The sequence below is a fragment of the Scatophagus argus genome, chromosome 9 (assembly GCF_020382885.2).
Source record: "Scatophagus argus isolate fScaArg1 chromosome 9, fScaArg1.pri, whole genome shotgun sequence".
Lineage (NCBI taxonomy): Eukaryota > Metazoa > Chordata > Actinopteri > Scatophagidae > Scatophagus > Scatophagus argus.
In genome coordinates, this window is record NC_058501.1 from 17,355,612 (window position 1) to 17,379,807 (window position 24,196).

Sequence of the window (24,196 nt, forward strand, 5' to 3'; positions counted from 1 at the left end):
ATTCATTCACCTGGACAATTACACTGAGTGCAACTGAGAAACCATCTGAAATCTGTTTAAACACCTGCTCCAGGTTTTACTCAACAAACGTATCCATGTAATGCAGATAGCCTGTTTCATGGAACAGGCCGCACTCCATTAAGGGGACCGCAGTTGTTAAGTCCATTCACTCCTCCTCAAAAAGTGTGCTTAACTATCATCGTTAATCTTTGTCCTGACTATTGAGTTCCACTGCCATCAGTAGTCACTGCCCCACGGCTTCAGAATATGTTGCTTCCCACCCCAATCTCTCTCTTTTTTCTTTTCGCCCTTTTTGAACGGTTGCAGCTTGATGTCACCTTTTTGCGTGGCGCTAACTCCTCCTCAGCCAGTTTCAGTGAAGTAAAAACCAATGAGAGGAAATGTCAGTAAATTAAAGAAATAAATAACAGCTGAAATGTGTGTTACAAAAAAAAGAAATAAAGAAAAAGTCAAAACATCAATTCAACTTGTTTTTCTTAAAAGTTTGATAAGGGTGATAACCTGGGTGACTTCTGTTTTATTTTGTTTTATTTTGCAAACAAATCCTTTGTTACTTCTGCCGTGACAAATAAAAGAAAATTGTCTTTCTGTCATTCTGCTTTTTATTCTTTCTTTTCTTAACAAGTCATCATGTAGTTGGGTTTCAGCCGGTAGTCGCCATAGTAGTGTCACGGTAGTGTCCTTGTAGGTTATTTGGTGTTTAAGTCACCGTACAGAACTCTGCTTCATGTGGGAACTGCACTACATAGAAAACCAAGGCCTAATTTGTGAGGAAGTGCTGGCATGAAGAGCAAAGCCCACGTAGAGCTCGGGTTTGCATTGGCCTACAACTTGCCAAAGAGCAGCTTTCTTTTTGTTTGATCGCTTCCGCCTGCTTTATTTCTGGTATCCTTGCGACCGTGTTTTCAATGAAGTGAAGCACAGAGAGGATGGTGGAAGATTTTGTCTCTCAATAACGGCACAAAAAGACTGCATTTTCTCAAATTATGGTAAGTTCTCAAACTAGATTATGAAATCAAGTTATTAGATTTTAAAGTGAATATTCCAAAGCCATTTTTCTTTTGATGAATGAACTTAAAATAATGACTTATTAACCAAGTTATGATGTATATGTAACATTTTGTAGTTGATAATTTATCCTATGGCTACGTAATCATATTTTTCTTCCCCCCAAAAAATATGTTCATAGTAGGAGTCCAGATTAAATGCTCTTAAATGTGTAGCAGAACAAAGAGCTCAGCCATGTCTGCAATCCCTTGTGTATGTCAAGGTCAATTTGATTTTAATTTCAAGGTTAGAGATGTTTCAGAGTTGGAGATCACATTAAAGGCCTTGTTCAGTCAGTGAGGTGAATTATATTTATAGTTTGCCAAATGAGACTTTTCATATTCATTTTAAAGTAACTATGATTTATCTGGGCAGATTATAATTGTTCTGGCTATCCAAATTACCAAAATAAAACCTTATCATTTGTTCTTTAAAAAATGAGAAATTGTTCAAATAGATTTAAATGTTTTAGTTTGCTGAATTCAATTCTTAAAGCTTTCAAAATCGTGAAACATCAGACAACAGATCGAAACAAAAGTGAAAAACAAAATGGCCTTTCAGAAGTTTTATACGAATTTCTTTGATTCATTTACCTTATTAGTAACAAAGCTGCACAGCAAAATTATTGTTTTTTTTGTTTTTTTTTAACAAGAGTCTTATTTAATGATAGGATCCGATCAGTTTGGAGCAGGTCAACATCAAAGAACCTTTACGTGCATAAGCAAGCAATTTAATTTAATACAGAGCTCTGAAATATGTTCGAATTTCCCAAGTGACATTTGGTTGTATTTTTTATGCACGTAAACGAACAGAGTTTTCAATTTTTTGATACACAGGTTTTTTTAGAGGAAGGAAGTCGACATGTCTTGGTGGTTAGGAATCACATGTTGCTCATCTCGAACAGAAGCTGTTTGTGGTATCGCAAACCGGGACGTGCTTGCTTTCACATCATGAACAACTACGTTAAGTGTTCATATTATTCTGACAAATGTTTTATTTTTATTTCAACCCTTTAGCTCCAGCATTCAAAATGAAGACGATTGTGCTGTTTGGGTTTGGTGAGTAAATATACTTCACTGTAAATAATCCTTTAAAGTAAAGGATCAACCTGCTGAGTTGTAAACTGATCTAAACATGCCCTTTTTTGGTCGGCTGTATATATAAGACTCTTTTAATCTACTTGGGAAAATGGCTGCTGTTGTGTTTTTACTCTTACCAGATACCTACAAACTCCATAAATTAAATTCAACCTGATAAATTGCCCTTTAAATTCAACATTTAGCATATGAGTCTCCAAAGCAAAGTAATGACACTATATTACCGTGACACCAGTTTGTCCTTGTCTTAATGCACAGAGTTTGTGGATGTGAGTGAATGTATCTCACTAAGTGAGGTGTGCCTCATGAATGTGATCCTCTGTCTCCTCAGTGCTGGGTGCACTCTCTGCTGCAGGCGAAGTGTTCGTTGCAAAACCAGGAGAGAAAGCCAAGTTAAAGTGTGGGGCCACCACGGCCACGGGCAGCCTAACATGGAAGCGCCAAGATGAACTGATTATTCACGTTGAGGGGAAAAGTGGCTTCTCTCGCAAAGGTACAAACAGACAGATTTTAGTCATTACCTACAGCACAAGACATTGTTTTCTTTTTTCTTTAATGTTGTTCATTACTTGACATGTATTTTGTATTTTGGCTTTAGGCAAAGGCGACATTGTTGGAAGGGTAAAGGTGACGGGCACAGTTCTGGAGATTTCTGCAGTGAAGGAAGAAGATGCTGGAGAGTTCACTTGCAGTGCAGATGGGAACACTCAGTCACACACCCTCTTTGTGGTCTCAGGTAAGCAGAAGACCCAAGAAAAATGTAAATGTGAAAAAAAGAAAAAGAACCAAAAAAAAAAGATACAAATAATTCTTAGTATTGCATGAAACACAAAGGACATGAAACAGAGGCTCATAACTACAAAGAGGGTTTTGAATCAGGGAAAAAGGAAATGCGTATTACATAGTTTTCTTTTTGTTCTCGTCTTTTTGTTTGTAACGTTAAAAAAGAAAATGCTCCCTATTTACACCCATTGTAATCAGATACTACAAGGTTTTAAAATACAGCAGTATTTGAAAATAGTCTTTCAAGTGAATAACAAGGAGGTTTTACTGATAAGAATGATTTCAGCTAATTTACCAAACAAATGACTTTTGAAGAATTAATTAATTTGATAAAAAAAATCATTTAATGCAAAAGATTAATACATACTGTGTCTCACACACACACACTCATATGCACAGTTTTTTAGACAGATATAGACAGATATAAAGAAATGTCTGTAATTTGGCTCAAACTCCAAAAATAACAGATCATACATTTCCCATAATTCAGTTCAATGATCTTTGGCTAAAACCTCCCTGCCTGGTAGACTTTGATATCTTTAACTACTTCCTTCCCCCACACTGCAGCATGTTGAAAAAAAAAACCAACTTCTTATTATGATTAAAATGAGCTCCGTGTGTAAAAATCGACAGAAAGTCCCTTTGAGGTCATGACTTAATGTCCCTAAAATTCAGATGTTCCAGTGTGTAAAATGACCAAAGGGTCATGTTCAAAATGAGTTCGGTGAAGTCCTTTGTTCAGCAGGGGCCTCCTCTATCTCTTTGTGATTCTCACTGTACCCTCGCCCCCGTCTGTTGTCCCCGACAGTCTCGGCGAGCCCCCCTGGTGAACTCTACTTGGGCAGCGAAGTTACGCTCAATTGTCAGGTGAAAAATACATTCCCAGAACTTCAAGTGCACTGGAAGAGGCCAGATGGAAGTCCACACTTGATTTCTGCCACAGTTCAGCTGAAACCTGTGGCCCACTCACATGCAGGGACCTGGACTTGCGAGTTCACCCACAAGGGCAAGTCACACAATGTGAGCCTGGACATCAAAGTTAAAGGTAAGACACTGGCTTCTGGACTTTAAATATGGTTTGCAACAAAAGCACAGTGGTCACTTTTAATGGAGAGATGTGCTGTGTTTTTGCTTTCAGAGCCCCCAACAACAACACTTGCACCAAAAGTCTCTTCCCAAAGCTCAAAGGACATCAGTAAGACGTCCTGTGTCAAATGTATGTACTACCCACTGAGTTTGTTTGTGTGTGTAAACCCTCTCACTATGAACACATAATTGCCCAGAAGTGATTTTTCATTGAATGCGTCATGGACTCATTATTGCTTGCTTTCTGCCGTGGTGTGTTTTCATGGCTCAACCAGGTAAACCTACACCCAACAATGATCTGCTGGGGCTCAAGTGGTGGATGTGGATTATAATTGGAGTTGGCAGCCTGATTGTGGTCCTCCTGATCATCTTTGTCATTTGTATGTACAAGAGGTTCAAAAGAAGGAAGGTAAGTAAGGAAAATCATCAAGGTGGATCATTGGGAAGAAGCAGGATGGGTTACTAAAGAAAACCAAAAGAAAAACATTTTTTATCTGCTGTTTTCTGCTATAGAGAAGATTGCAAAAACTGAAGAACAGCCGCCAGCCACTGACCAACGATTACTGCCAGTGTAACCGGTAAATGTTCTTAACTCGCTTCTGTCTAATAAAAACTTCCTTTATCCCTTCTCGGGTAATCTCTACTCACTTTACAGATGCTGCCTAATGGACTCTATTCACTTTATATTAATGACAGCTCGACCTTCATTTTCACTGTGCCTTTTTACCAAGTACTTCATTATTGTGTCATAATTAGTGTGAAAACTTCTCCTCTTTACTCTCTTTATCACAGCCCAACAGCTGCAGCAAAAACTCAGCAAGGACGCCGGAGAGAGAAGCCATCAGACCTCCTCCCTGCAAGGCTCTCTAATGGAGTGATATGAAAGAACGATCGAAGAAATTAGAGATAGACGACAAAAGGAAAGCAGAATGAGAGAGGGAGGGTGAGGGGAGGAGAAAGAGAGAAATAGATAGAGATGAAGAGAGAGCGAGTGAAAGAGAGCCCCCTGTTTGAATATGGTATGAATGTAAAAGTGTAAATGGGCTTTTGAATGCTCTCAGTGAAAATAAAAATCAAATGTAATGATATTGGCACTTTGAGATTTTTTCACCAAATATAACCAGGGAACTGAATGCAAATAGGCTCTTCCACTGCAAGAGAGAGCAGCAACAGTAAATGTGTTTTTTTTTTGTTTGTTTGTTTTGTTTTTTCTCCTTTGTGCATCATAATACTGTCCTTATATACAGCAATGTCAACGTCTAATGTACTGCCTCCCATCTTAAATATCAGCTTATGCATTTTACAGTTGGGCCTTCTTTTCTCATGTGTTTCTGTGCATTGGAATGATGTTCATGTATATCTTCATTTCTGTAGATTGTAAATGAAAAGAATAAAGTACTATACTGAAAATTTTATACATTTTTTTCCTCAGTCAGTCAATGAACTATAAAGATACCCAACTGCAAGTTTTGTGTAATTGTTTCCATCCTCACATAACAAAACAGGGAGGCTTCCATCAGTGAGACAGAAGAGACGAGCAGTAAAGCTGAATGTGCTTCGTTTCCTGTGAATCTCCTGTGCATTTAGGTAGTCTTACAACAGTGCAAGAAAGGAGGACTGCGCCACTGACAGTACAGACTACTTTAAAGGGAATTGGTTTCTGAGAGAATATACATTTAATGGCTATTTCAAGGGGGAAAAAACACTGTGATGTCTAAAAGATGGTTTGAAATACTAAAACAATAGTTAAGAATTCCAATTTTGACCTTGTTCAATATGCTATCAAACATTTTCTTTACTCTTTTAAACATAATATGCCATAAACTGTAACTGCATTTCCCACAACTGGAGCAGAAACATGCAGGTGTTGACACCAGTGCAGCACTACATGTAAAGGCATGTAGCACAGTGAGCACCTGTTTAACACAGTAACACAAGACAACCGATGACATACATACATACAAACGTACTCAACATTTGTATTCAAGACTGAAAATATTTTCATCTGTCTTGTGTCTTATGTGAGCAAAGAAATTTGCAGATTTTGCATCACAAGCATGCTTTGTAAAACCTATACATGGTGTGTGTGTGTGTGTGTGTATAAAAAGTTGAGAGAGAAACAGACTATGTATCCTAATCTCTGTAATCCATTTAGTACATTACAGAAATGATGGGATTTAAGTGGTATCTGACTTCCTGTGTGTGTGTGTGTGTGTGTGTGTGTGTGTGTGTGTGTGTGTGTGTGTGAGTGAGTGAGTGTGAGTATGAAAGTGACGCCTGCAGTATGTACAGTCTACCAAATGTCAGAGCTACATTCATCGCTGCACTGAGAACGTCACATGTGAGTACTCCTAAACAAACTGTTTATTTACTCAGTATTCGACTTGTTAAAAGCTGATTTAAGGGGTATTCTTGAAGAGGGAAGATAAATCAGTCAGGATAGCAATATGCTTGTCTACCAAGGCACAAATTCTTTCTACAAATACTGACAAATCTCCCAGACGCCGCCGTAGATCCACTCTCGGTGGCAGAAGCCAAGGGGCACCGAGGGGCAAGGCTGTAGTAGTGCTCAAATCTGGTCTCGTCCAGGGCCACATTTCTAAAACTCTTTGTCTCATTTGACATGCTGACTGGGTTGTCTTTGTCTTGGTCTGGTTTCGTCTGTCTTGTTTGCTTCTTGCCTCAAAAACCAACACGAATGGTTCCAAACATTTACAACACAGTTTATTGAGCCAGAATATCTGAATGCCTTGTGATATTTAGCTGACAGGCACACAGATGAACTGACTGGATCACGTGAAACAATTTTGAATGATTTGCTCCCTGTTTTGTCACTAGTCTTAAATAATAATGTTGATAAAATGATAACGCAATCAGTCTCGATGTATGGATTTGACCCTCTATGGGATTTTATTTGGATTGGTGTTTGGGCCTGTTCTGATAACAGCCCCAAGAAGGATTGCAAAATCTCAAACAAAAAATGCCTAAAATGGAAATTTGTTCGTCTGTTCCTCATTTTCTTGAAGTCTAACGATCAAAACTTATGCAATAGCGGCAACATTTTGTTGATTTTGCAATCCTTGGCAATTATGGCGTGCTGTACGCAAGCGGTACACAATCTGATTGTGTTCTTTTTGAAGAAATCAGTTCCTATATATAAAAAGTACTAAACCCAGGGGGCTGATGGTTTAATCTATCTTGTGTATATTAACTGTGTCAGCTGTTGCTAATGAGTACAGTTTTGTGGCCTGCAAACTGCTGCCTTACATGGAAAAGTACTCTTACAGCTTTTATCTGGTTATTATATATTTTTTTAATATCTAAAATAATTCACTGTTGTATAGAGGCAATTGAAAATAAGTGTTGCAGACATACTGCGTCTTGCTATTCGGAAGACTTACACTATATTTACATAATGTAGTATTGTGAAGAGCAAAAAGCAGTCCCTGACATTTTTATAAATTGTCACATAATGGCTGTTTCTAACTGAAAACAGAGAAGCAGTCATGGTAACATGTGTTGTCTATTTATTTTAGGACATTAGTAGCTTGTGCCGTAAAAAGAGCAGTAAATGTTGTCCCATAACGTATATGCTTGTGCTTGTTTCAGTCCACATAATTTATGTGGCGTACAGCGTATGCAAACGTAATGTATTTCAAAAATTTCACCTTTCACCTTGGTCAAAAGTTGTTATGATCAACCGTACACTCCAAATGGAAGGATGGTGGTATGTTTTCATTGCGTTGTCTCGTTGTTCCAGCACGTACGATTTGAAATTGTGCAATGAGAAAGAGGAATTGATCCTTTTAAGTTGGGCGCGTTCCCATAAACTGCACCATATATGGAAGAGTAATAGCCCTAATACAGTTGTGTTGTTATGTATTTCTCAAATTACAAATAAAATCAATATTTGGTTGCAGGCTTGTAGTTAATGATTGCAGGCTGAGACCATCAGATATCAGGAGGCGCTTGGTGCCAGGCCGCTTCTTCATGCCTTCACGTCTTGGGGGCTTTTACACTGTCTGTTTGGTCTTCTGTGAACAGATATGCAGCTGTGTTGACTCCAGGTGACTAACTTGACTGGTCAATAACGCGACACCACATTTGGCCATAGAAAACCACTTGTTTAAGACCTTTGTTCTGCTGCACTGTCCTAAAATTCAGGGGACGACAAACATCAGCGTGCTGCGAGCTCTACAAAGTTTGTCTCATAACGTACTAGAATTCAGTAGTTTTGTCATTTTTTTATTTCAAATAAAAGCATCTGGACTAATTACGCAAAATGATAAAAATATATTGTTTAAGGACTACAGCACATACAGTAAAAGAAAAAAGTAATATGTTCTTTTCTCCCTCTCCGATTGATGAAGAGCGGGTCAACATTCATATTTAGAGGCTCAGTTTGCATTATTTAATCTTTTCTCCAAGGGATTACCAAGCTGTGTTTCCCTCACTCTGTACTCTATGACAATATAACATCTTTCTTGCACTGGGGGTGTTTTCATATGAGAAAATAGGATTCCCTTTTCATGGCTATTACTCAGTTCTCTTTCTCATTGTATGTCTTGCCCAAATTAACATACACACACACACAAACACACAGTAATTCAAACTGAAACTGAAATTTCTGAACTTGTGTATGTCCCTCCCTCTTGTATTTCCATTTGCGTCCATCAGTGTTAAAACTGAGGAACCACATTCAGGTCAGAGCATGTAATTTTCAGTACCTGATAATAATAATATGCTCACATTACATTTTTACTGTGAACCTAAGCAGTTCTTAAACAAACCCATTTGCCAGGAAACACCTGGTACAAATAGCAAACCCTGATATGCTGACTCCCAGCCAGCAGCATTTGGCCTTAATATGCAAGTTTTCAGAGCAACAGGAGGCAGCTTACAGAACCCCAAACAGTCATCTGATGTGCTCCAACAGCAGGTGCAAACTAAACACATTATGATTTTTAAACAATCCGCGATTCTGATCATCTGAGAGGTGATTTCCCCGTTCTGTAAACTCCCCTCATGTGTAGCTGCAGGTCTGTGCAGGTTTCACTTGTCAGTACAGATTCTGATGAGTGGATTCAGTGTTAAAACAACGTTCTGATCGATCTCTGATCAGTCAGTCGTCTTCAAGTCTCTTACATCATTTGATTAATTTAGTCATGCCCCACTCCCCGATGCTGCTAATATGTGTGAGCTAGTTTTAATGTTGAACTCACATGAAGAAGATGGCTCCCAGTAGAACAAGGGTAAAGTGCACTAAACCAGGAAATGAAACATAATGTTTAACCTGTCCTAAAGCCCCTACTTTAAGGGAGATGATAGTGGATGCCACTTTGTTAGGTACACCTAGCACATGGTTTTGTACCTCTTTTGCCTTCAAACGTACTGGAAAAGTTTCTCAGAGATTTTGGCCTGTATTGACACGGTAGCTGCTGCATATTGGTCAGCTGTACTGTATCATCCATGATGCGAATCTCCATTTTCACCTCATGCTGAAGGTTTGGATTCGGTGACTGTGGAAGTCATTTCAGTGCACTGAACTCTGTGTCATCTTTCATGGGTCCGTGCCAGTCGTAGCCTCAGTTTCTCGTTCTTGACTGGCAGGAGTGGCACCCGAGGCGAGGCCTTCTGCTGCTGTGGCCCATCGGTGTGTTGTGTTGTACGTTCACAGATGAACTGGGATGAAAGTAATAGTTTTCAGATAAATATCATTTTATATATTTTATATACATGATACAGAAGCAAACCTTTTGTTGTGATCCACAACTCACATGTGCGGTATATCAACACCAGGTGCTATTCTTTACAAATGAAGAGCGACTTCGGTATCATTTGACTTTGCACGGAAATTGCACATTGTTACTTTCGACCCGCCTGTCGAGTCAAAAGTAACACAAAGGTAGAAACTTGAATTGTTCGTATTATTCTCATTTTTATTACTGACAGTGTCTTCGTTAATATGCAATTGCAAACATATGATGTCCTTCATCAAAATAATAATAATAATAATAGGTTTTCATTTTCAATTTCATAACGTCTTACAACAACAGTATGAATAGTAAAACCAATGAAGAAATTTTAACAGTATAAGGGTAAAAATAGCACATTTCATTCACTGTGTGAATGAAAACAAACACACGATATTCTTTTATTTAATTTACTGTGACCGTGACAGATTCAGTCAGTTGCCTCATGGGACCAGTGTGCAGACAAACACTGCACCCACAGAGGCAAGGATGAATGTCTCCCCACATACAAAACGCTCCTCGTCCTTGTCCTGGGAAACTGTGGGTACGATAGTTTAATGAGAGCAGGGCCTAGAAATGCTCTTTGTTACTGTATAGGTTCAAAAAAATAACCTGTGACTTCCCTCCCGACACTGACTCCTGATTTGAAACATCGGGATGTGTTCAAGTTCAAGTCCTAACTAATCTGTCTGGTGGTCATAACTACACAGCTTGTCATTTACAAAAGGAAAGTATAACTTTTCCACGAGATTTTCTGTGGTGTCGTATGCTGCATGTGCTGAGGCAGGCAGGCATATCAGACTTGTATGAGCTCAAAGAAAATTGTTGTGTTACTTTAATAAAAGTTCTTCCTGTCTATTTGAGTTACTGTTGCCTTAGCAGCTTGAACCAGTGTGGTTATTCTCCTCTGACCTCTGCCGTCAATAAGGCATTTTTTTTTCCCAGGGAACTGCCACTCACTGGATATTTTCTCTTTTTCTGAATCTGTAAACCTCAAAATCTGGCACCAACTGTAATGTCGGGTTCAAAATCAATTAAATCACCTTGCTTATCCAGTCTGATGCTTGGTGTGAACATCAGCGGGCGGCCTTGAACATGCCTACAAACCGAAATGCATCGAGTCGCTACAGCGTAGTTGACTAATTAGATATTTGCGCTGACGAGCAGTTGATCCCGTTTACCTAATAATCTGTCACCCTCTGAACACGATGAAATAAAACACACAATATTGGAATGTAACCAACTACTTTAACTCAAGTACATTTTAAATCAATGGCACTCGCTTGAGTATTTCCGTTTTATTAAATTTTATATTTCTTCTCCATTTCATCTCATGGACAAATATTATACTTGTTACCTGAGCTGAATTTTACAGATAAGCTGAGGAAATCCTCCTCTTTCTTAAGCTAAGAAAACTTAAAAAAAAAACAAAAAAACAAAAACAAAAAACCTTGGAACCTGGAAATGCATTGTCATTGGCATTTCATAAACTTTATACCGACCATACGTAGTATTGTGCTAAATGTACGTAAAGTAAACCTGAATGTGCTGTGCATCAATAAATAAACGTCTAGAGGTGCTGAAAATCGATTTTTACTGCAGAGAGGCTGCAAGAAAGCTCTGTTATTGAGAGAAGATGTGCAACTGGCAGTGGGTTTTGTTTTGTATCTATGATTCTGTTCAACTCCCACATATTGTGGACGGAGTAGAGAGGTCGAATTCTGACAATATTTTTGCATGAATGATACGACCAAGGGGATTGTTTACAGCACTGTAGTACTACAGAGACAGTTACTGCTGCATACATTTACGTAGGTGCTGTGGTACCGAACAGCAGATTTTCCATGGCAGAACCAACGTCATCATTCACCTCAACTCAAGCAAATCAGTTTTATTTTAATGACAGCATATGCTTTACTGTGAGCCGTGCCGTGTATCTGTTTGAACCGTGATGCAGTTTTCCTATGATAACAATAACTGTGCTTAGTTTGCGCTTCTTAGGAATTAAAGACAAACATGACTCAACGTGACTTCACACTTACAATCCATTTCAATGCTAACAGCCCTGCCTGTGTTGCAACAATCTTGCTGGAACAAAGTAGAAATAGAAGAATCTGTTTTTTTCCATTCTGATGAAACGATTATGCAGCAGCCTACAAACAATACAGTAACACACAAAAATAACTTCACCCATTGATGTGCACGGATGATGGAGATGAAGTGGTGAGTGGGAGAGACAGAAAAGAACTTTTCTGTCTTCATCGACTGTTTCACAACTCTGAGGTTTCAAAGAAGCTTGAATGAAGTTCCCCTCATGACAGACAAACTGTTTTCAGTCATTGAGGACTGAATGTCACTTGTTTCTGATTCTCAACCTCTTTTCCACTGACATTTTGTTTATTTCTGAAACATCAAAACAGTCACAGACACTAACATATAAAGTACAAACTCAGTACCTTCCTGTCTTCGTGAGGCTTCAGACATCCTCCTGTGTTCTGGCTACCTGCCTCAGTTAAAATCACGTGCTCGAAGTGGTTATAAAACAGACACAAAGGAGTCAGAGACACACAATAGAAATCCCAGGGTGAGGGAAACCCTCCGTAGGAGAGAATGGAGGAAGAGGGACGAAGAGATATGTAGATGAAAAAAGTGAATCACCCTTTATTCTTGCTTGTGGCCCACACTTTCTGTCTTTTTCTCTTTCAGTAATGATTCGATGTGGTACACACGCCCTCGTTAGGTGTGTGACTAATGAGGGAGTCCTCACTTTCAGGTGTTTTCCATCAAGCACAGCTCAAAAACAGACAAGTATCCACTGAGAAAGAAAAGACACTTTGGATTTGAACCTGCTCTTTGAGGCACATTTACATCCAGATGTTCTTTAAGAGAATGTAGTCTCAGAAGTAAACGTTTCTGTGTGGTGGCCATAACTTGAAGGGTTTGTTCTAAGGAACGAACAAAAAGGCTTGTTTCATTTCGAGCTCAGAGGGAACAGAAGCAGGTGTGAGCCCTACATGAAGACAGTACAGAGGAAGGCAGACAAACCTCAGAGAGACACATGAGACGTGTGCGAGATGTTTGTTTTATCATTGTTGTGGTTCGTGTCTCTAAACCACCTCGGTAGTGCGTCTGTGCAGCTCCAGCCCCTTTAACTGATCCCTGTAGCTGTAATTAATCAGCTTGGGATGAGCTTGACAGAACAGCTCATCGCTGTGTGAAGGAGAATTTCTATTTTGTTGGGATTCTTAAAAACTAATGTTTCAGTGTGGCAGAAGATGAGAACAAATGAACCACAAATGAACCTTAAACCTCCACACCCTCAGGCTGCCTGTATTTTAAATTTCCTCTCTGCATCTGGCTCACTGAAGCCTGCAATTCAACAAAAGTGCAAATGTTCTGTCATGGATTTGAATATTAATGAGTAATATTTTTAGTGATTATCAAGGTTTGCTGAAAATAAACAAACTAAAATAAACTCATGCTGGCCGTGGCTGCCGTTACCCTTTTGACAAACTGTCAGACCCCGCGGCTGGTTTGAATTGACTAAATGTCTACTGTTAGATTTAGCCTGCATGATAACCAAAACATCAGTACTGCTGTAAAGCGATACTGTTAACAGTAGCGAACTTTGTGTGTATTACCTCAGTGAGGATCACAACAAGCAGTTTGAGAACAAACACCGAGGCACAGATGTTGTATTACTCCTGTATTGGGTGCAGACACAACTCTACAGCAGGTTAGCAGTGGAGATAAGCCCTAACAGATGTTCGCCTCCTGCACAGGTGTACATTTACCCAATAAGCATTACAGGAATTACCGTGTCATGCGGAGTGTAATCTGAATTTCATCCTGGATTTTCTTCAGCAAAATGTGAAACGTGAAAACTACACTGAAGAAGACTGTATGTAAAATTAACTACAATAAGCTCATATTTGTTTCAAAAAAACAAATGCACAGAAATATTCATTCCTCAGTGAGTTGGACTACAAGAGGCAGTGAGTGCAGGATTGTATTTAGTCAGTTACAGAGTAAGTTATTTTGGGACAAATTTTGCTTATCACAGAGATGAAACTTGCTCTTTCCATTGACAGGTTTATTTGTTAAATCCCCGCGCTCCTCTCATTTGCGAGATTGATACTGATCGGCTCGTATATTATCACAGAACATTAAGTAATCGGAAAAGAAAAAAAAAATTTATTTTATGAAAAGAATTAGTGAAAACTGTTGACCTCGTCCATCCGCACTGGCTGTTTGGCGGGTCTGTCGTTCACAAACCTGTGCCGTGATGTGACCTTTCTTTAAATCCCAGTCAAATTCTAATTTCCACCAAAAATTCAAACACGGTGGGCTGATTAGAAGGAACTATGTCTAAAATTATGCACATAAAGTTTGGTGCAGCCAAAAACATCATCTTGGATTGTTTCACTCAATGCCAATGTGATAGATTTCATCAGTGGAGCGCTGATAGATTATACATTACAGGTTATCCAAAGAAAATATGAAGGAAAACTTGTGTCACTTATTCAAAGGGATAATTTTAGAAAAATCTGTGGCAATTTTTGTTACTGTGAAATTTCTTTTTACATACACAAGAGATGTCAGACTCAACTATTTTGACGAGAAAGATCATGTTTCCTGATCAACAAAGTTAAAGACAAATTGCCCTGAAGACTCCACACAACGTAAAACGTCAATTTCCATCGTAAGGCATACTGATGCACGCGGCTCCCAGTGTTCGCACAACCGCATATGAAGATATCTGAAGACTTTATTGCTGTTACGTGATTGAGTAAAGACAATTTTCATGGTAAATTAAATCGAGAGTGATGGTAGGCCAGTATGTAAAAACGAACGCAGTTACTGAAACTGGAGTTTTACCAAGGAGAGCTTATAGAGGAGCGGATGAAATGATGGTGGAACTTTTGAGATTTGAAGTCTATTTTATTCATGTAGTATTTATTCCAGCATGTGCATAGTGTATATTAAACTCAGATGATCACATCTCTGTGTTTGACCATCAGAGCGAGACAGTTTCCACAAAGCACCTTCTGTTTTTCCTCAGGCGCTTCATTTGAGTGTTTCTTTTTAGGAAATTTGCATTTATCAACCGCTATGGTGAAGACTGGACTGGCAGCTCATGGCTCGAATTCTGATCCACTAATTATGTATCTAAATCAGTACAATTAAATGACCAGGGCAGAACGAACTGAGCAATTCTAATAAGAAATTAGGCTGTAAGCCCCTCGTGTGTCATTTAGAACGTGTTAAAGATAGATAGTGAATCCAGAGAGACCTTTCAAAATTTTGGGACTTCTGTTATAAACTCAGATAACAGTTTTAGTCAATTAAGATTAGGTGTTCATTTGTTTGTATATTGGACAGATTAAAAAGTTTAAAAAAAAGAAAGAAACTTATGAATATATTAGGATTTGTCGATTAAAATTTCTGGCATTATATCACCCAAACGAGAGGTTTTGTCTCAATCTAAACTTATAATGCAGCATGTTTTTGTCCTTAACAAACCATTAGGTAATTAGTCCCAACAGAATAAAAACAAAAAAACACAGAGGGCTGAGATCTTGCCCTCTTCCTCTGAAACAACCAATCAAAGGTCATTATTCTGATTTTGGGTTTGATCAACAACTGTGTGCTTTGTTTTCAGACCAATCGTTGGCGAGGGAGGTGCAACGGCACTTAAAAAGAAGGCTTGTTTGATAAATATTCAACATTTCCACCCGACACCAGATCACTGAACACAGAGGGACACTCAGCACTCATCAGCAACTTAGTAAGTATGCTGTGATTTGGTTTTAATCTTAGCTGAATATACACAAAATCTAAAAATATTTACTGCTGTATACACCAAATATTAGCGTTTTTCTTTTTTTTTTTTTTCACAATATCATAACTGATAGTGATGTTCGGTCATAAACCTGTCAGACCTCTGCAGGCCCAGTGGGGCTGAAATGTCAGATTGAATTTTGTGTATTCATCTGATTGGAACCACAAGATGTATAAATCAAAAGCACATGCCGATCCTTTAAATAAAATGGAAAGAAAAACTAAGACATTAAACGTGAACATCGTTAACAACAAAGATCATAAAAATTGATTTTTACAAAATTGTCAGTGTACCTCAAATCGTTTTGACGTTTTCGATCATATTTGTTGCGTTTATTCTTTTCGTGATTCATTCTTTATTGAAATCCATTAGTAGTTAAGCTCGAGGCAGGTGAGCGGTACAAAATGGACTGCAAAGACATATTAGAAATTATAAAGCTCAAGTTCATAATGTTTATGTTGGTGCATTTATTTTCCATGGACCTTTAAATACAACATGATAATTTAAGCAAAATATGTTGAGATGCCTTTAACGTTAATTTGTGGACCACGGATATATCAGGAACAAGAAACACACTGCAAAAACAATTTGAATTTATAATAATAACAACTCTAATTCGGGTTGTCTGGGAAGAATAAAAGTAGTCAAACAATTTTGTCTCTTGCCTAAACTGCATTTGTGTGTAATTCAATGGATAATAAATTATAATAATTTGTGAATAATAATAATTTTAAAAGCAATAAACAATAAAAATTCAGCCCAAAAGAATTTAGATACAAGAATTTAAATGCATTTCAGTCAATAAATTAGACTGGCACCTGGTCTGTGTTTTCCTTTTCTTCTTCTGCTCCCCTCACCTCTTTCACCTGTTGACTGTGTTTGACCCCCACCCTCACCCCCCTCACTCCCTCCCCCCTCACCCCCCTTACCCCCCCCCCCGTGTCTCTGCTGAAGCCCCATCCTATCTATAGACACAATCGTCTTGGTTTCTGGCTTCTCGCTGCACAGGTGCGATGACTTTGTCTTGGTTTGTCATCAGTTTCATTCTGTCCACGTGATTTCCTTACAAACTCTGATCTCAGTCATAATATATAATACAAAATTATTGTCTATCAAATCTCACCTGGTGGGTTTGAAACATGTAGCATGATTAAAGTCCTTAATGTTTTATAGATACATTGGAAACATACATAAATCATATGCCTCGATACACATCACCTCACACTTTAATGTTTAATATTGCTGTCCCTGAGATAACCGACGAGATACGTTGCAAACCAAGCACGTTTTGTTTTTTAATGGCTTTAAATTTCTTTCTCTGTATTTCAGGTGTTCCCGGCTTTATAACCTTAAGGCCCATTATTAACATAAGAAGACCTTTCCACATACAAAACAAAAAAAAAAAACCCCAAAACATAATATGCCAAAATTTGATTTTCGTATATCTTCACCACACACATTTGACTGTTGCAGGGTTGTCTCCCACAGCCCTTATTCTTTTCAAAAGGAGGATCCATTTTGCATCACTTCATCAGAGGGAACATTAGTCAGCTAACAATGGAAAAACACGTTACCTGATGGTGATGTCTCCTGACTGGCGCGGTGATATTCAAACCTAACTGGTCACTGAAATTATGCATTTTAGTTTGATGTTATTTATTTACATAGATTCTTTATTACATTCAGACGTAAAAATAACAAGCCTTGTAAATTACCAAAAAAAAAAAAGTTTTTAATTTTAATCTAATCATTTAGCAGTACCGCCACCTGCAAGGGCCACTAGATTGCGCTGAGCTCCACTTTCAGGCCGCAGGATAATAACTTTTAATAACATATGACTGCAGATAATATCATTTTAAAGCGGAATTTTATTCATGTGTTGGGATTAGTGTTGCTATAAGTACAAGTATGAGTACAATAAAAAAGGACTTTGTGACCTTAATAAATCTGAATTATTTTTCCTGATGCTTTTATGGAGAGGGCAATAACTCATTTTCACAGGACATCGCGTATCATTTGTGAACAGATTGTTGCCTTTAATGGTGAGATAAAAAGAGGCTTAGTGAGATTAGTTGGCATGCTGTGCATTTTTCTGACACCTGACCCATGAGAAATGAGGAATGATATGTGACAAAGGTCCTCAGTGGGATGCAGAAAGAGGACATTGCGTTCATTGGAGGCACCTTAACCCTTAGACCACCGCAATGTTTAAATATCAATATTTTTACACTTCAAAAATATTTGTCAGAACCTAGCAAAAGTCTAAATGGATATGCCTTTTTGCAAAGTGTTATAATAGATTAAAAGGAAAAATACACCAATGGACATTAAGTCGTCCAACAATTGCTCTAGATATCTTGTGAATGTAACACATGTTGGACTCAAAAATCATTGTTCTTTTACTAATTCTTGTAATTTTAGCTGTGGTGAAATACTCTAAAAAAACTAGAAGCCAGCGCTTACTGTGTCTGGTTTATACAATATAATGCCTTTAGGCACAGCCCCTAATAAACATTAATAAGCAGGGTTCTGTATTGACTCTGACATGTGTGTCATAATATTAAATAAAGTCTCGACAAATAATCCTCCGGTCTTCGTCTCTCGTGCTTGCTTTTGGTCTTAAACGCGACTCAAAGTTAAAAGTCCTAACAGCTTTGTTTTAATCAGGAGAAATTGTCCAACATGTCTGGCTACTTTTACAGCCCTACAGGCAAATTTGAAAAAGTATTTGATTATTTATAATTGATTTGATCATAGGGGTTTGATTCAAAAACACATGACACATAACGAATGTCTTTCTTTTGAAGGGTTGACTCAATAATGAAGAAAACAACAACACAAGTCTTTCAAAAGATGCTTTGTGCTCACTCATGAAACACTGTATACACTGTAGAGAAACAAAGTGGAGGGAGAGAGAGAGGGAGACAGAGAGATAAGGGAGAGAGAACAGAGTAACATCTACCTTAAACCGCAGTCTAAGTGTACTGCTGGGGCTGTGGTCTCTTTTTTTTTCTCTTTATAAGCGTGGAGAGATCCGTCTTTCGTGGAACAGGGGAGGAAGAGAGGGGGTGTGAGAGTCAGAGGGGGAGGACTGGGATAACAATCTGCACCTTAACTAAATCAAGGCCCACCACAACGCAGCGTACGCTCTGAGTCTCTTCCCTCCAACATTTGTCTGTTTCTTCTCATGCAAACCCCACCACAGGCCGCCTACTCTTAACTCTCTCAGCTCTTTGTCTTTTATCTTCTCAAATCTCTCCAAATCTGAGACCACCACAAACCCCCTTTGCCTCCTGCTGTATGAGCTCTCTTTGCAGCAAACTTTGAAAAACATACAAAAGTACATGATAACTTTCAAATACTTTTCTCAGAATTCTTAATAACGTATTACATCAAGTGTTTAAAGCACTCTGATGCTTAATTTGACTTTTTCTGTTCATAAACACAATATATATGATACTCCTGAAAACTCTGTTGCAAGCCAACAAGTCATCGAGGTGTTGGTGTGTACAGTAATTTTAGACCCTGTTAGTACCAAACAGCATTTCAGCAGACTAATGTGTGTTTTCAGTCTCCCTCATGCTTTGTTGAAGAGTTTGACAAAATATTAGATTCTTAAATAAAAACAGAAAGAAATCAGCTGAATCAACACCTTTCTGACTCAACGACAAAAGACACCAAATATTAAGCTTAGTTCAGCTTAATTCATTAATTTATTGCAGGGTTTTTGAATGGGATTGCAAAAGACTGCGTAGGTGCCCTAAATAAAATATATATAAACTATAAAATACAAAGTATAGTATATACATTTAAGACTGTGATGCTGAGATCTCTTCTTATTGAAACAACCTTGATTAATCTATTATGAATAATTACTTAAATATTTATCATTCATCTGCAAAATTTAAGAAAATGCAGGATATAAACAGTTAAGAAGCTTGCAATAGATCAATCAATTTAAATAGGACTTCCAAAAGGTTCACAGCACAGAAACCACCCTGGTAAAAGTCTTTAATGACCTCCGAAAAAAGGTGCTGGTGGTGTTCCACAGGGCTCGGGATATTTGACCCACTATACGCACTCCATGGCCAAATTATACAACAACACAATGTGAAATGTTTCTGATGTGTAAAACTTTTTTATAAAATCTTCTTCTTATTATTAAAATTATTATTATGCAGAATTCATGTAAATGTTTATGTGTCGTTTTCTAAAATAACTGTTTTGCAGACGTGTGGCTGAGATGAAGAACTTAATTCAGTCTGTCCTCATTCTCATTGCTGTGCTCGAGCCAACAACAGGTAAGATGCACTAATTGTGGATGATTTGCGTATTCTGACTAGGAGACGGAACAGTTTCTTTTGTGAACATAACATATAACATCCTTCTCACTCTATAAGGGACAAAACAGGTGAAATATGCTGAAGTGGGAAAATCAACTATCCTGAACCCTCCAGACGGGATTTCTTCAAGGTCATATATGTACTGGTATTTTGGTGATATTGAAATTGCCTGGCGCAATACCTTGGGCGGGCACGGGTTGAATGAAGGTAAACATTGCATTGAGCTCTCACAAACATAACAACATGTTTTTACCATCAACAAATGAAACATGTCCAAATTATAAATTGTCTAAAATATAAGTAGCAAAGAATGGTACTTTTAGCGGTAACAACCATTTACCTTACAGATGGAAAGGAAACGGAAAAATGGAAAAATATATTGTCCTGGTCTGGAGACTCACTGATTATCCAAAACATCAGACAAGAACACTTTGGGATCTTTGCCTGTAAAGTGTTGGAGAGAAATGTTCGGAAAACAATCATGACTTATGAGCTACTTGAATTCAATGGTAAGAGCACAAGTAAGGTGAAATGGTCATTTCAGTCATGTCACATTCACCATGGTATGTTTTTATCGAAAAGATATTATATTATGTTTATAAGAGATATTATACCTTTCAAAAGAGTTTATTGTGTAGTTGTTGTGCAAGTTTTTAAACAATGTGTTGACTTTTCAAAACCCAAAAGGAAAAAACAAGGCTGTTTTCTTACTAATAGGATGCCACTATGGGAGGTTTTTCACTAACTGTAGTAGCATTTTTATTTGTTATACTATGTTTACTTTATGAAAATGTACAGCCAAATAGTGACAATTTATCACAATTTATGATTTATCGCAAACATTATAAAAAAATCAAACCTGAGTAATTTTCCTTAGTTCCATTCTGTTCTCTTTACACTGCTCATTTTCTGCTTTAGTGTCTGTGAACCCACCGTCTCCCGTACTGGCTGGGGAATCTCTGTCCCTGGTCTGCAAAGGAGCGAATACTCAGGATGGCAAGCAGCCAGAGATACACTGGCTGAATCCACAGGAGGAAAAAGTGACCAGCAACAAAGGAGCCCTCACAGAGAAAGCCACAGGCCAACACCGTGGTCGGTGGACCTGTGTTTTGACAGTTGATGAACAAGAAAACAGAGCCACAATCTCTGTTGAAGTTGTGGGTGAGTTATCGTATGTGTACATGTACAAATTTGTTTTACGTAGCATAACCTCATCCTGAAGATAAGTTAATGATTATTTCTCTTTTCCTTCATATTTAGACCTCGCCCCAGCTCATCCTACTCAATATACATCCAAAAACAGACCTCTCCACATTCCCTGTTCCATTAATCCTCCCACCACCTGGGAACAAATCAAAGCTAAGGGCTTCGAGGAAGGAAACTGGCACTTCTACCCTGATTCAGGCTCGAGATCCATTTCTGATATTCCAGAGATGCTCTTTTCCCTCCACAAGGATTCGCTGGTCTGGAAAGCAAAAGAAAGAGCCAGAGACTTGACTCCTGTAAACCCTGAAAAGGGAGATCTGTCTTTGACGAGAACTAAAGGGAAAGACGCCGACAGAGGAACCTATGTATGCAGCCTGAAATTTAGCAATGGTGTGACTCTGAGCAGGACTGTACATGTAGATGTGCTGCAAAGTAAGTCCAAATACAAGCCCAGCTCTGCTTTGCACTCATATCTGACATATGAAATTTTGTTTTGTTGTTCTTTAGTTATTACAGTGTCTTCATTTATCTTTTCTGGTGTCCAGTTTCTTTCTTTTCTAATTGTCATTCATAACAAGTTGTCTTGTTATGTGTTTTTTCCATCATCCTGCTGCTGCTACTCTGTTGCACTGCACAAGCGTTTTCATCTCTCTGCTGCGGAGTTTATTTGGAAGTGTCCCTGGTGTGACATGTGTCTAATTCAGTGGCTAATACACTCGTCTAGCTCTGCTTGTTTTAATAGAGTATAACGAGCTTTCCCTCTGCCAGAGCAGTGTGATAACACAATGAATTTTAATTGGACTCTGTGTTCTGAGGATTAATGTTGTAAAACTAAGATTTCTTCTTTTTTTTTTCAATCTGAACTATTATTTAACCAAGAACATTGAAAAGAAACAACTCCACCAATCTGATAGATTAATTTAAGACAGGGACGTATCTGGCATTTCCAGCAACCCACCATACACACACATATACACGCTCACAGTTTTACTAAATCTCACGGGAGTTTCTCTGCAATATTTGTGGTTCTCTCCAAATTTGCCCCGCTGGAATAACCACCAAGACAACACTTTTACTGTGTATTTAAAAGATTTTCTGTGAATGCTTGTGAGCTCACTTATGGCAACTCAAGATTGGTTTGTTTAATGGTGGTCAAGCCAGCCAGATGAAATGAAGTTAAACCCCACTGAGAACCACTTCCACAATTTTATACTGGCTGCTGATAGGATGTACGGTAACAAACAGTAGTGTTCACTTACCTGAAGTGTTAATTTGTAGTTTAAAATGAATTTTATGATACCTAACAAGCTTAGGCCATCTACTCAGCTAACATTTTGTTCATAATGGTTAAACAATCATCCAGTGGGATCCCACATCACAAAATTAAATCCAACAGTTTGTCCTGATATCTGGATTGTTCCTCGGTAACTTTATTCCGGGCTGCAACTTATCATTGTTTTCATTGTTGGTTAACAGGCCAGTTATTTTCTCAACTGATTGATAGAAATTGTTTCATCCGTAAGATGTTGAATGACAGTGAGGAATTTCTGTCAATCAGCAAAGATATTCATTTTGTTATAATATGAGTCTGAGGAGACTAGAAAATATTCCCATTTGATTGAATTTTTTTCTTTTAAGAATGTTTTGAATTATTGATAAACATCAAAAATACTTGCAGATTAATTTTACAGTACAACATTTCCCCCAGGTTGTCAAAAATGTCAGAATTTCTCGTGCATTTCATGTTCATTGTGATTAAAATTTTTGGATGTCTTTGTTCTTTCGTCCTGCCCTTCTCCCATTCTCTCTCCAGTCACATCCTCCCCAGGAACAGAGTTAATTTCTGGCCAGCAGGTCAACCTGAGCTGCAGCCTCGGCCATCCGCTGCCCTCTGGCCTGCAACTGAAATTGATTCCTCCTAAACAATCGTCTCAGACATCTGACTCCCCCCATCTCACCATCCGGGAAGTGGGTGTAAGAGACAACGGAAACTGGAAGTGTGAGCTGTGGCAGAACAAAACACAGCTAACATGGGCTATGACAAGTCTTAAGATCGGTGAGTGCAGGAAGTGAGAAGGAGGCAGGAAGTATGACTTGGGCATGACCTTGCGGCGACAGTCTTCTTTACGACAGAAACCTGGTTTTAAATGATGTGTTTACTGTACTGTATTCTGTTTGATGACTGTCTGTTTCTTTTGTGTACAGAAACCAAGATGAGTGTGTGGATGCTGGTGATTATATGCAGTGTCGCTGTCATTGTCCCTCTCCTCATCCTCGTTTTCATCCTCTGTCGATTCAGACAAGTAAAGTTAAACTATTGTTATTCCTTTGTTTCAGATCACATTGTGTGGTTAGTTTGGCGCTAACAGTTATCGCTCTTTCTCTCTCGCTCTCTCTGTGGCTGACATTAGCGGAAGGTGAGACACGTCAGACATCGACTCTGCCAGTGCAAAAAGTATGTAACAACCATTTCCTGGACTGATGAGATGCTTCCAAACACTCTCACACTCATCTGTATACAAGCATTTTATGAGAATAAAAACTTTAATAAAATAAACATACTCATGTTGCTTTTTGGAGCTCTGTTTCTCTTTTCACATCTCTCATACCTGTGACTTTCTGTTTCAGTCCCAAGCCCAAAGGATTCTACAGAACGTAATGTCTCCAAGAAAGACACTTTCAAGAAGACATCACAAAATATTTTATTTATGTCCAGATAAGATTGATTTTTCTGTTCTAACTACAGCGTGTGAACTTCTGATAGGTGTGTTAGGTGAGGCTCTGAAAGTTAAAATAAAGTTCAGTAACTCTTGAAATGTCAGATTTTGTTATCACAGAAATGTATTTCACAGTTGTACATATCAGCCAGTTTTTTTGTTTTAATGATTTACAATTTGTAAAATGTGATCAATTCCTTTCATAGAATTGCTCTATGAATTTGGTGTTTCATTTAGTTGTCAGTTTGTTGTTTGTGATCATTACTGTTAATAATTGTTTATATTACACTCTTACTCATTC

General features: G+C 38.2%; 2 protein-coding genes across 2 annotated transcripts; both read left to right on the forward strand.

The window, feature by feature from the left end:
• Nucleotides 1-819: 819 nt before the first annotated feature.
• Nucleotides 820-5,449, forward strand: cd4-2.2 (CD4-2 molecule, tandem duplicate 2). Its single transcript, XM_046399262.1, has 9 exons — nt 820-1,010; nt 2,085-2,126; nt 2,497-2,658; nt 2,764-2,901; nt 3,757-3,993; nt 4,087-4,164; nt 4,310-4,443; nt 4,548-4,612; nt 4,827-5,449. The coding sequence occupies exons 2-9, from the start codon at nt 2,099-2,101 to the stop codon at nt 4,915-4,917; spliced, it is 933 nt and encodes a 310-aa protein (XP_046255218.1). The 5' UTR covers nt 820-1,010; nt 2,085-2,098; the 3' UTR covers nt 4,918-5,449.
• An 826-nt stretch (nt 5,450-6,275) lies between these two features.
• Nucleotides 6,276-23,891, forward strand: cd4-1 (CD4-1 molecule). Its single transcript, XM_046399223.1, has 11 exons — nt 6,276-6,375; nt 15,450-15,575; nt 19,860-19,930; nt 20,030-20,179; nt 20,320-20,481; nt 20,891-21,133; nt 21,233-21,610; nt 22,992-23,234; nt 23,384-23,481; nt 23,590-23,633; nt 23,807-23,891. Exons 3-11 carry the CDS (start codon nt 19,873-19,875, stop codon nt 23,835-23,837), a joined length of 1,407 nt encoding a protein of 468 aa, XP_046255179.1. The 5' UTR covers nt 6,276-6,375; nt 15,450-15,575; nt 19,860-19,872; the 3' UTR covers nt 23,838-23,891.
• Nucleotides 23,892-24,196: the final 305 nt, after the last annotated feature.

Bases quoted from the DNA above. Each gene is read 5' to 3' on its own strand.
- cd4-2.2 (XM_046399262.1), top strand. From the start codon at position 2,099: ATGAAGACGATTGTGCTGTTTGGGTTTG. The intron at 4,444-4,547 runs GTAAGTAAGGAA...TTTCTGCTATAG, and splicing joins AGAGGTTCAAAAGAAGGAAG to AGAAGATTGCAAAAACTGAA. The intron at 4,613-4,826 runs GTAAATGTTCTT...TCTTTATCACAG, and splicing joins GATTACTGCCAGTGTAACCG to CCCAACAGCTGCAGCAAAAA.
- cd4-1 (XM_046399223.1), top strand. From the start codon at position 19,873: ATGAAGAACTTAATTCAGTCTGTCCTCATTCTCATTGCTGTGCTCGAG. The intron at 20,180-20,319 runs GTAAACATTGCA...TTTACCTTACAG, and splicing joins CGGGCACGGGTTGAATGAAG to ATGGAAAGGAAACGGAAAAA. The intron at 23,482-23,589 runs GTAAAGTTAAAC...GGCTGACATTAG, and splicing joins TCCTCTGTCGATTCAGACAA to CGGAAGGTGAGACACGTCAG.